General features: G+C 40.2%; 1 protein-coding gene across 1 annotated transcript in view; it reads left to right on the forward strand.

Moving 5' to 3' along the window:
• SHISA9 (shisa family member 9) overlaps window positions 1-1,416 on the forward strand; it is a 175,456-nt gene extending 174,040 nt beyond the window's left edge. The window contains exon 4 of the mRNA XM_035548986.1: window positions 1,046-1,416. Coding sequence (XP_035404879.1) covers window positions 1,046-1,416 — 371 coding nt within the window. The remainder of the gene's footprint in view (window positions 1-1,045) is intronic.
• Window positions 1,417-13,407: the final 11,991 nt, after the last annotated feature.

Consider the following 13,407-nt stretch of genomic DNA (forward strand, 5'->3'; position numbering starts at 1 on the left):
AATGAAATTCGGTTAAGCTTCCCCTAAGCCCCTGATGCTCAGTCTCAAAATTTAAATGAATTCCTGGGCTGCTGCAGAATACCTTCAGCTTCCTGAGTATGGTTCATATTTTTAAGCAAGACCAAATAAATGTCAGCCACGACAACAAACAAAGTTGAGCAAAAGCATACACTTGTCCAGGAAATTGCAGAGGGCAAAATCCTAATTTGAAAACTGCAATGCTGTATTTGTTGGCTGGGCTGTTGCTGTATATCATAGCAGCACTGCCCCGGAAAATGATGTCAGGACCGGGAATTTAAGATTTTCATTGTCTGTAAAATCACAGTGTAAATACCTAACCTTCAGCAGCCCAAAGTATTAGCAGCCCCATAAAGCATAAGTGAACTTCCAACCGTTCAGAAGTGATCCCATTCTTTATTTTGCCCTGAGGCATTACTCAGCATAAGGTGGTCCTCCTCACACAGCTGGACCTTACAACTGGCTCGGTTAAACATCCAACCACCCCTTGCATTTAAAGGATGTCCTCTGATGCAACAGGGCATCCCAAGACGTCTCTGCATTTCAGAGAAAGCCTGTATAATTCTGAACAGTTCCTAAACTTCCTATGCTATGTGAGAGGAGCAGTGTATGATCAGCAGAATGGTAGAACTGCCTTTATCCCTTGGTTATCCAAAATGAATTATAGAAGACCTTCTAAAAGTGCCTTTCATGCTAAAGCAGTGCAAGTGAAGATCGATCCATGGGACATGTCCCCATAGTAATAAATATAAGCATAACCCGAGTGATTTGGCCACAGACAGTCTTTTGCTAAAGGACAGCAGGTCTTTGTCTGCATATACATCCACATAATGCCTAGCATAATACCATCCACAGATATACTACGGAGAGAAAATCAGGGGGAGGGTGTGGCATGGATTTCTTCTGCTGACATACCTGTAATCGTATCGGCTCCACAGATGACTTGTGCATGACCTATTACAAACTGCCCAACAGTTTCTTGTGTCTAACTAATTTTTTGTTCCCTCCCCCTTTTTAATCCAAACAGCTGACAAAGTCAATGATGACTTCTATGCCAAGCGCCGCCACCTTGCAGAGCTGGCTGCCAAGGGGAGCCTGCCGCTCCACCCAGTGCGTATAGAAGACGACAGAGCATACACAATCGACAGTGGCCTAACCAAACAGAATGGGCAGAAGTCCAAAATGGCAAAGATCCACACGCACCCATTAGGCTACAATTCCCACTACAAGACCTGGGATCCCAACGACCAGTCTCTTAGACGGCAAGCATACGCGAACAAGGGAAAGCACAGTATGGGCGACCCGACGTTAAGCGACCCACTGACAACCCGGAGCCAGCATTATTTGGGCCCACAGCCATACTTCATAACCAACAGCAAGACAGAAGTAACTGTTTGAGTTTTTCTTTCCTTTTTTTTTTTTTTATTTTAAAGAAATCCTTTAAAAACCACACACAAATACACACACAACACAAACACTCAACTGAAAGGCAAAAAATAAATTTAAATATAAAAAATGAAAAAACAAAAACATGGGAGCGGAAAGAAGGAAGGAAGGAAAGAAGGAGGGAAGGAAGGAACTTCCACCTGGACACATTTGGTAGCCAGCCAACTGCAGACCGAAGAGTGGGTTAATACCATTCAGCAATACACACTGAAGGTTGAATTATAAACTCCATTTGTATTTCACAATGGAACACAAACCCTTGTGACTAAATTTTTTTACTTGAAACTAAAATCCATGATGAGAAGTAGCACAATCTAGAGAAACTTTATGTCTGCTTAAACATTTACTCTATGCTCCTGCCTTGAGACAGAGGAAGAAAGAGAGAACAATACACTGTAATATATTATTTCAGTGAGGAATTTTGTATAAAACCTATTAACAATCACTAGACCTGTGAAAAGCCAAGAGCAAGCATCTTGGTACAACTCCTAACATCTATTATTGTATACCATCCTATAGAAAGCGCAAAAAAAAATATATACAATAAGGGACAAAGACTCTTTTCACCTGGAATTCAAGAAGACTGTTATGATTAAGAGCATGTGGGACCTTTATGGCTGGTAGAGAGTTCTGGGGATGATAACAAACATCAGAAGATTTTATTTCAGTTTACTTTGTTTGATTTGAAATTTTTGGGAACCTCCAAAACAAGAAGAGAGAGATCATATGACACAGAAAGCTGCTGGAGGAATAAGGGCATCAAAAAATTCCTCTCAGTCCTCCTGTTTTCAGGCAGATGGTGACAATTCTCACTTTGCAGACTGTCAGGACTTTTACTTCACCTAAATGTTTTGCCTATCTTCAACTGCTTCAGACTGAAAATAAGCGTGGGTGGTGCCTTTACTGTATTACTATTGTTCAATGACAGTCTTGTTTCTCAAAGTGGCCCCTCTGTTCCTTTACGCTATTTCCTCATGTTTTGCTAAGGATGACAAGGGTTCTGTCCTGCTCGGCCTCTCTGTTTGTCCTGAAGGGGAACTGAAATACATCTCCATGCAGTGGTTGCACAGTCAAGACTATTGAGTTAGCCTCTCCATTTTCCCAACTTAAACTTTTTTCCCTCTAGTCTCTCATTTTGTATTTGCTTTTAGCCATAGTAGGTCTTCTTTGTAGTTCAATTAAATGTTATATGGTATATTGTCTCTATTGTTTGGCTTTCTATGGTGGCGTTCCCTCTTGGCAGACTATTTGATGGAAGAGTCTACTGGACTAGCCTCAGACGTCAAAGAGGTCTGGGTTTAAACTAAACAAACAACTGGACTTGTGGTTTTGGCTGCAGCTCTGATGAGCTGGATGCCTTGTTTGTATGAATAAAACCACTCTTGAATTGGGCCCTGGTAGCAGCCTTGTGGCCTTGGGCCTGTAACACCTCTGCACATCCACAGTGAGGTAAACAGAGTTGGGATGGGCAGGCAGTGCTGCACCAGCCCGACGGCAGGCAACGCACTCAGTCTTTGACTTAAATTCCTGCCCTTCCCCCAGAACAAGTCATTTGGCTGAATCCTAACTAGCTATCTTACTACAGCTGAATTCTCACCAGCTGTCAATTCTTCTTGAGATTAGTTTTGGAAGAGTATGCAGGGAGGAGTGAGAGCTGTTATGCTGTAACAAGAATTGGAAGTGGCATTTCTTACTGTACTCAACTGACTGGCAGTGTTTCTTCTTAGTCTGAAGGATGCAAGGGCTAAGAATTTCAAATATGGTTAAGTGGAAAGATCATTTTTTTAAGCTATCTCAAGATTGATTTACATCCTGAGAGCACTGGCACCCCTCCATAAGTGTGCTGCTAAATTGTATGATCATATGTTTTAAGACTATCAGAAGTGGACAAAGCCCACGGGACAAATACTTTGCTTTACCCAGACTCTTCATCATCTGACTTTTATTCCTTTAATTTTTATTGCCTTCACAACTGGCTGACTTAATTTGACCTTTTATGGAATGTTGCTGTTAATCCATATGCTTTAGATACACATTACAGCTGCACTCTAATTTACACAGGTTTCGTGTAACTTGAGCATATTTTATGTGGAAATATTTTAGTAACTGTATGTTCTGTAAGTAAAGCTGTGTTAATACTTGTTAACTACAGAGTTTATGATACCAATAATACTTCCTACAATAAAAAATGTTTGTTTGTTTTTTAAGAATGTTTATTTGTAAACATATGTATTCACTATATTAATATGAATTTCTTACCTGGCAATAAAAACTGATTCTATGTGAATCCAACTTGCTGGCTTGTTCCTAACCTTTTATTATTGAGTCAATTTCTGAGAATTAACTGAGCTTCTGGAACCTTTCACTGAAGCCAGCAGTGTTCATCTCAGCACATATGATGACTTGATTCTGCTGGTAGTCTTGTGAACAGGAGGTTCTTTGGAAAGCAGACACGTCATGCATATTACGTATGTGCAATGTATGTTACATGCAACGTAACAATACATACCAGGTATGCACGCCTTGCAAAGTTCCATGTGACACAGCTTGTGTCACTTGATCAGTTAAATTACAGTTTTGAGGACAGAAAAATAAGGTAAGAATGCATAGGTCCAGATCCTGTTCCTCATGACTGCACGGGAGTTTTGCAGTAAGCTTCAACTGCTTCCTGGGACTGGAGCTACCCAGCAAGCACAGATGAAACACTGGTGTACATTGCTTCAGATTTTTTATACTTTCACTACAGAAAAACCTGTACACAACATCTGTTCACCAAGCCAGCTGGAACAGAAATGTCCTTTATAGGTTCTCATTACTGCTAATGGCTCATAAACCTGACCGTGAACAGAATCCTCTGAAGAGAGGAGTGTTTTGGTAGCTTCTTCTCTTTGCTTTGCTGCAGTGATATTGGGTGAATTTCTGAAGAAACAAGGAATCAGGATACCCACCTACCTTCAGAATCAGCTCGGTGCATGGTTTACTGCAAATTCTTTAAACAATTCATTTACAATTCATAAGAAGCCATGACTCTTATCAGTGTGTCAAACAAACTCCAAAAAAGCCCAGTCCCTGCCTTTCCAACCTAACATCAAAACACCAGAAAAGGCATGAAGCATGCGCTAGTCCTTACCCAGGTCCCATGTGTTATCTCACATCCATCAACATCCCTCCAGACCCCCAAATAACTCAGAATTAGGAAGGCACAAAATCACTACATACCTCAACCTCATCCCATCTGCAAGTTGTGGGATGCACACATTAACTTCTGCTATGCTGATTGTTTTCATTTGCCTTTCAGCTTCTCTGCTTGCAGACCTCTGGAATTTTCAAACATGCTCTTTCTCAGATATAACTGTCTACATCTTTCCTCTGTTTGTCATACTCACCCAGCTGCATTGAGTTTCTCTCCTATGCACCATATTATTTCAAGTGCCCTTCCCACTAAACCATTAATAGTCTCTTCCTGAACAAAACAAAAAGCATCTTCTCTGGATCTGCTCTCTGAAAGTTTGCTCCTAGCTCCCCTCCACAGACTTGTGTCACATCCTTTTCTCTTCTTCATCTTCATTTGTGGCCATTTGATTTAATTTAATAATTAAATCTCATTTTCTCTACTATTTTCCAGGACATGTTCTTACTGTTGCAAATTTAAAGCTGATCCTATTCATGTTGTAAGTTTCTTTGGGCAGCCTATACCTATTAATTGTTATACCAACTGTATAACAATTTTTGGTGGGAAAGCCATATGACTAAGTCTATTGTTTACATATGACTTCAGATAACTTTTCTCAGTTATATCAGTGTTAATACAATGCATATTATTAATAGTGCAGATGCCATGCTAGCTTGGGTATGAAAGCTACTTTCAGCCACAAACGACGAATGAAAGCCCTGTTCATGTAAAGTTATACAACAACTTGCTCTGTGGATTGTTTCTAAAATACTATTACATGGTCAGTAAGAAATAGCTTCCAGGATACATTTAAATCCTAAGTAAAAATAAATAAATCCTTTATTAGTCCAATAATGAAGTCCCAACGGAGTAAAACTAATTATTAACACTGTTGACTATATTAAATATGAGGAACTACTCGGAAAATTCCTGGTAACTAATCCTCTAGAAACAAGACTGGTTTGGGAGAACAAAATCTGAGGTTTACTAATCATAGAAAAAATTATGGATTTACCAGTAGTTTTGCAGAAAATGCAGCATATAATGTCAGTATTCTACAAGTCACCTGGAGGACCAGTCATGACACCGTTCCAATTTACAAGGTGTGACTTACACTTGCATTAAATTCCTATTGGGTTCTGACCACTCTATCCAGCTGCCACCCACACGAAGAGAAGAGATGCACAAGACGATCTCTCACGTCATACTCTGCAGTTCCCACTATGGGTAGCCCACAAAAGAGCATGCAAGTCTTACCTGATGGCTTAGGACTCAAACTCAAGCTTATCAAGCTTAGTGTTTCCCCAATAAATAAGCAGTGTTTTCAGTTAAGAACAGGCTTAATGTCAAAGAGTGGATATCTTGCATCTCACAAAGAAGAGATGAAGAAAGAGGCTGGGCAATATCAGTTTACCATTGGACCTTGGATTATTACTCTCCGAGCGCGCCTCTTGCAGCACTCGCATGCTGCTCTAGCAAACTGCACAATCAGCCCAGCTGGCTCTCCTGCTATACATTGTCTAGGACCATGTTTAGGAGGGTAATGGCAGATGAGTGTGACTAATGAGGGAAGATAAACTTCAATGTTTTATGCTAAAACACTAAATCAATTCATTTGAAAAATGTGACATAATAGCACATTAATCTCAGCCTACAGATGGGAAAAAAAAGAAAAGAGCCAGCAAATGCTATTACAGCTAAAACCCCAGGGGAAAACTTTCGATGTAAACACCAACATACAGCTCTAATTTGAAAAGCGGCTGTAAAAAACAATTCTTGGAATTCACACTTTATGCTTTAGAAATTCCCAGACTTGAATTTGCTCAGTCTACAAGTAAGCTGTGTCCTCCTACCCGCCAACCTGATCTGGAACGTTAGCATTAAACCAGGACTTTCCTCCCCATCCAGCTGCACTAATGAAAGTTGGGGCCAAATTAGGATTCTGTTTGTATTCTGCATATCTGCAAAAGCTGCAGGCAGACCAATGCAGCTGACTGGACATAGTAAATGCTTCTGCAGAACGTGCACCAAGAATAATTTGACACACCTCACTCAGCTCTGCTGGCTCTACCGGGTTAGCAAAATATGAGATGGACGTATTTATCACCAGTGCCAACAAATTACACTTCTTGACACTGGAAGGAAATCGGTCCCTAGTTTTCAGGTTTTTTTCAACATCATTATCTGCCAAATAAAAAATGCCTGAATAGTCCAGGGCTCCCTGGATAGGTCCTCTCCATCCCCATTCTTCTGGCAAAATAACGGTATTACTTCAGAGCAACATTCTTCCTTCATTTCCACTTCATTTTCCACCCTCAGAGTTTAGGCTCCCTTTTTGGGAAGCAGAAGCAACGAATGCCTACTTAGTTGAGGCTGAGACAACTCTAGAATCCTAATCTGTCACTGCTGCTCTCCTTCACATAAGTGAAAAGAGTGAGACAGTACCTGTACCCAGGTGCGTGAGGCAATATTATGGCAGATCTGGACCTTCACTGGTGCATGAAGAGGGTCTTTGTGTCTCTCTTTCTCTGCAGATTACTTGAGGACAATTTTGCATCCCAAAACTGTTAAAATTTTACTTTTTTTTTTCCTTACTAAAGGTAGAGGATTATTTTTTTTTGGTCTATTCAGGGCTTCAGCTTTCTGCTGTTACACACAGAGCCGCATCTTGTCTATTAAGTCAACACTAGCTTGCTTTGCTTAGCAGCTTCTCCTGCATTTAAATTATGAGGCATCACTGCCTGTTAATAGGGGTTGATGTTTCACTGGCAGAGTTCATCATCTGAACTTGCCCACCAAGTGTTGTGTGCATCCCTAGCAATAAATAAGGCTGGAAGCACAACAGGCTATCAGCAGTGATGATTTCTAGTCAAGAGAATACGTCAGGCAGTGCAGCTGCTCAGCCTGAGGTTCAGCTACTAACCAGCACTGAAAAATGGGAATAATCACCAGGCTTTTGAGTGGTCATTGGCAGGATTATTTTGTCAAGGAAACGAGTCTTACCAAGCGGCAGGTGTGTCAGTGAAGTCACTAATGCCGCCCGAGCAGCAGCACATTCTTATCTTTACAGCATGCAGTTGTTGGCCTCATTTTCATTCTCCAGTATGTGGGCTCACACTAACATTTTGATCATCTCAGCATTTATTATTTGACAGACCTTTGCCAATGTGAATGCATATAATTCCCCAAAGTAATTGGTCCCCAAGGGAAAGAGCACTTTACCTGTTACTTACTATTTCGTTAAGCAACAAAATCATAAAATACCATAATTGTGCTCTTTTTCTCCACTGCAGGTGAATAGAAACTAGGTTTTGCTTTATCCTTAACAGTTCCTTACAGGGGTGAGGAGAAAGCTGAAGGATGACTACTCTTCTGTCAAGAATCTCAAGTTTGCAAGGCACTATTATACTTCAGTAGGGATTTTTGCTAGGCGCTCTGCAGGGGATAGCACTGACTGCTGAGCGCAGAGACTTCCTGTTTACTCCCTCACGCACTGTGAATGAAAACAATTGTGCAATTGAAAGACACAGACTGGACTGCTGTTGTATTAGTACTGCCTTTGCCATATGCCACATGTATTTCACAGGAATGTACTACGTTTGTTAGTGGTGGTTACAAAAGTAAATGCAACTCAGTAAAAAAATAAGAAGGCTTCAAACACATCCACTATGCCCCCAAAATAAAACAGCTCCCTCCAAAGCTGTCCACTTGGCCCTCTCAGAGTTCTCACCAAGCTGGCCCACATGGCTGGGGTAGCTGACTATGTGTCCTAAAAAGTGATTTCAGTGGCTACTTCCCACTGCTCACGTCAGGAGAACTGTGCAGTATTTTCAAAACTGATGCTCTCTCTGGAGAACCCCTACAAGTTTTCTTGAGTATCCCATCACACCTAACACCTCTCTTCAGCTCTCAACTTCCATAACTATGTAGTAGTCTCGGAAAAAAAACAAACCAAAAAACCACCTTCCTCTCCATATACACCTGTATGTGCCTGCACACACACACACACATTACAACCTTTTCCAAATCAGTTTCATGAACTTTGGAGCCCGACTCCCTAAAGCATTTGTGTTTGCAACCATCAAAGATTAACACTGCTTTGGAAAATCCACCTAACTGCCTGACTACATTTCAGGGGCCTTAAATCACTTTGAAGATGGGATCTATAGACCTGATTTACTTCCATGCTTTTGAAAATGAAATACTAAAGGATGTGACATTCTAAAGAAGACATAGTCTAAACTTTCGGGATGAAAAGTGTCCTTCAATGTTGTAATGTATTTTACCATTACTGCTTGGGGAATGATAATACTAAGAGTGATAGCGAGCAACTTGACAGGATCCATTAAGGCAGAGACAGCTTGTGTATGCTGTTATGTGCAAGGCTCTGTACAAGCCTGCCTATGCAGAGCAAACTGTTCTGGCTTCTACTAACAGTGATTTGTAAGGTTGTTTCTTTCTGTCCTAAGAGATGCATCTAAAAGGTGTAACGCTAAGAGTACTCATAACAGAGGCGCCCTGTTAAACAGGGCAGGACATACAACACTGTATGGCATGGCTCTGACAGCAAAGGCCCTGACCCTGCACTGCTGAATTAGTAGCAGGCTTGTCAGTGTGCAGATGTTAAAACCAAACCCTATAGAAACACAAATTCACTCACCTCTTCAACATGCAAACCTTTTTAGGCTCCACTATAAGTGTGTTTTTTTTTAATCAGCCAACTAAACGGTATATGAAAGGGGATGCGACAGGTACATAACAGGAGTGCACACATCTCCTGGACTCAGTCACTGCTGAGACTGCATTTCAACAGAATAATAGCTGCAATATTGCCTGGTAGCAAAATGCAATTATCCTGCCAGTATCTTATCTGCCTGGTTGTCTTGTAACTTTGACACAGCACATAATGAGTAGGGGAGACATACATCCTCAGGATGCTGCTTGGCTCCAACGTGAGTGTCCAAAACCTCACGTGAAAGACAGCCACTGTGGCCATTAGGAAAATAAGGTCTGCATAAAATCATCAAAGTTCAGGTACAAAACTAAACACTTTCTACAGATAGCATCACAATATATATTGAAGCTTGAAGCTCAGTTCAAAATTAATTTCCATTTGCTACATGGCTTCTTAGAAACTCCTGCCTTAAAAGCTTCTTTGACTTTTAATTAATATTTGACTGCTTACCTGTTACAATATTTTTCAAGCTTCTACACAAAATTAAAATGCCACACTAAGTACAAGTATCCCACATGCTGTTACTTCACTGTGTACGATTTATTTTATTATTATTAGTTGAGATTGTATTGTCCACAGACAACAGTGTTAGATTAAGTATTTGGCAGGAAACCCCTTTTACGACCCATAGATTTACTCATAAGCACAATTCAGTTATTTTGGGGGTTGCACTTCCTTTACAGGTTGGTAACAGACAAATTTACTGTGTTAAAAATTCCTATATACACTACAAAATCTATTATGTCATTTTAAAGATTTTTTTTTTTCATAATAGGAAAATTTTCAAGATCATGTCTGTGTGGAATGAGAGTGAAGAGGTGGAAGAGAGATGCTACTCTTAAGTAAAGAGATACTGTCAAGTCTTTAACAGTCCAAGTCCCATTCTCCATATCTGTATTACAGCCACAAGCATTGTATAACAATACTTTCTCATACAAAAGTACTACAGAGACTGAAGTGAAGCATTTAATCAACTCCAGGGAAAGATGAAGCTGACTTTCTATTAATGGCTTTTCAGCAAGTTCTATTATATCTGTTCACTTTCAATTACGACCTTTTAGGATGGGTCACAGTTTCAGAAAAATACAAGAGACAAAACTGCATGGCTATTCTTTGTAAAACACTACAGCAATTGTTAACCTTGAATACCCTTTTCTATTGTCTTATCTGAAAATGGGAGGAATATTTGTTGCATCTCTTACACCTACACATATGTACATATATGTATGTGAAAACAAGCACCAAAAAAGAGAGACAGAGCAGATAGTAAGGTGAGCTACACCTTCCACATATGCTGTCGGTGTTACAGAACATTAGCCAAAGGGTGTATTACCAACATTAACCGCAGCAAACTTGCATTAATACAGAAGCAGAACCATTTAGGTTGGAAAAAACCCTTAAGATCATCAGGTCCAACCATCACCTAACACGTCCACTGCTAAACCACGTCCCTTAGCACCAGGTCTCTTAAATACCTCTGGGGATGGGGGCTCCACCACCGCCCAGGGCACCTGTTCCAATGCCCAACCACCCTCTCCATAAAGAAATTCTTCCTAGCATCCTACCTAAACCTCCCCTGGTGCAACTTGATGCTGTTGCCCCACATCTTAGTGATATGGTTTAGTGGAGTACTTAGTGTTAGGTCGGAGGTTGGACTCGATGATCTTGAGGTCTCTTCCAACCTAGAAATCTGTGTCTGTGTCTATCTTATCACCGGTCACCTGAGAAAAGAGACCGACACCCACCTTGTCAGAACCTCCTTAGGCAAAGGGCATTAACTTTACAAAGAGGTTATTTTTCCCTCTCTTCTCTGCATTGGCTTTGGGTTTTGATTGGTTGTTTCTGTTTGGCTGGTAGGCTTTGTTAATATCAGAAAGATCATATTCCCATCAACAAACAGAAAACTAAGGAAAAGACAGATTATCAAAAATGCCTACTAGATCAAGAGAAAGGTTACAAAAATGAAGAGGTGACTAAGACTGCCGCAAGAAAAGCTATATAGAATTGATAGCACTGCCTGTTAATAACTACAGAGGTTTTACACCATCTGCTAACTTCCCCTTTGTCAGCTGCAAAAGGGAACCACATGAGATATACCATAATAAACAGAGATTTTTTTTTCCCTCTTGGAGATCATAAGTCTCCAGAACCTGTGGCATGTATGTTCACTTACACTCAAGCTGTTAATACATACAAGTGAGAAGAGAACCAGTATTTTTATCAATGTGGAATAGCAGCTGAGACAGACAACACAACCTCCACAGAGGGACACATCCATATGTTGCACAACAATGAATGCCAGAAAAATAATAGAGTGTAGGGGCTTCTCTTCAATAATTCTATTCAAAGGAATTTTAACTAGAGCTCAAAAAACAACATCCATAAAGGTTCTTCAAAAACTGACATAGCATTAGAAAAAAACATTTGGAAAGTTCACACTCTACGTTAATCCCCAGACCTGCTTTTATTATCCAGTTGGGATGTACGCTACCTCCTGTCAAAGCTGTATCCCAGGCCTTGCCATGCATATACTATATTTTTGATCTTTTCTGTTGCCTAGTAAAGGTTTTTGAATTTGCTGCCAACTCAACCCCTGAAGCACAGATGGGAATAAAAAGCATCTTATCTCCAAGCATACTATTCCATATCATGTTTTCTACTATTTTCAAGCTGTACGATCTCTCAAGCTGTATGACATGCCTGTTTCCCTTGGGAGACTATTTTGCATACACACAGAATCCTAATACCCCCTGTGCATATTCCTGTATATAAAGCTTGAAGATGTGGTAGAGTAAGGAGCCCTCTGCTCTCATCTGTTTTCATCTCCTGCTCTCAGCAAGAGGAGAAGGATTTGCCAGAAAGCTGTTTTATAGGTTTCTCATCCAAAACATCAGACTGATGGAGGTGCTAGCAAGAAAGACACTTTTGGCTCTCTATTGGTGAGCAGAGAAAATATCTCCTGGAGCATCCCGATCAGAGGTGCAGATTTCTGTCCTGCGTTCAACCAATGACATCCCAAAAGTCAGCTGTTCGTTCCTAATGGCAACATGTCCAACCAAGAAGATGGCGAGTAGCAGTAGATATCATGCACTTTATCAAGACTTCCGATTTTGTCTTATCTCACATTTTCATAAGAAATTTGGGAAATGGGGGTTAAATTAGCCTGCTGGAAAGTATGGCCATAATGGAGCAACATTGTTACCAGTAATCCTCTAAAATGAACCACAAAGGGGAATCAAGAAGCTTTCTTCTAAAGTTTACTTCTAAATATCAAACTATATTTGTATTTCATTGTCTAAGTCAGTAAGGAAAAGTATTACTCCCACCGAATTAAAATAGGAAGGCAAAATAAGAATCAAAAAGTGTTTACCAATTAAGAGTGGTGGAGTAAAATAAACAGGATGCAGCACCAAGAATTAATGCATACCACTATATATGCGTACTTATCACATATTCTAAGCAGGAATTAAGAGCACAGACATACAAGTTTGGGAAGAACAACTCAGGCAGCAGATCTGCAAAATAGGGGTCTGGGAATTACAGCACGATACAAACTGAATATGAGTCAAGAAAATCAGACAGGCCAAATAGAAAAATCACATCGAGTAATCTTCCCACTCTGCTCAGCTGTAATAAAGCCTCAGCTGAATACTGTGCCAAGCTTTGGCCATCAAGCTTTCAGAAATATACAGGTCAGCTGGAAAGTACCAGAAAGGGAAAAACCAGTAAGATTACTGTAATCAGTTATTACTTAAATAGTCAGTATGAATAAGCAGAGGTGCAGAAAACACAGTTAGGAAAACCATGAAAAAAATATTTTTTATACTACAGAGAAGACAACAGAAGAGAGATATTATGTACAGATTATATAATTTATAACAAAGAGACACTGAAAAGAGGGTAGAACTCTTCATGTATGGTGGAGTCAAAACAAGATTCTTTAGGTACAGTGTATATTATGCACCTTAAATATTCAGAAAATCTTCCTAGAGATAAGATTCAGCGGTGGACAGACTACTTCAAGTTGTGTAAGCTC

The sequence above is a fragment of the Cygnus atratus genome, chromosome 15, assembly GCF_013377495.2.
Source record: "Cygnus atratus isolate AKBS03 ecotype Queensland, Australia chromosome 15, CAtr_DNAZoo_HiC_assembly, whole genome shotgun sequence".
Lineage (NCBI taxonomy): Eukaryota > Metazoa > Chordata > Aves > Anseriformes > Anatidae > Cygnus > Cygnus atratus.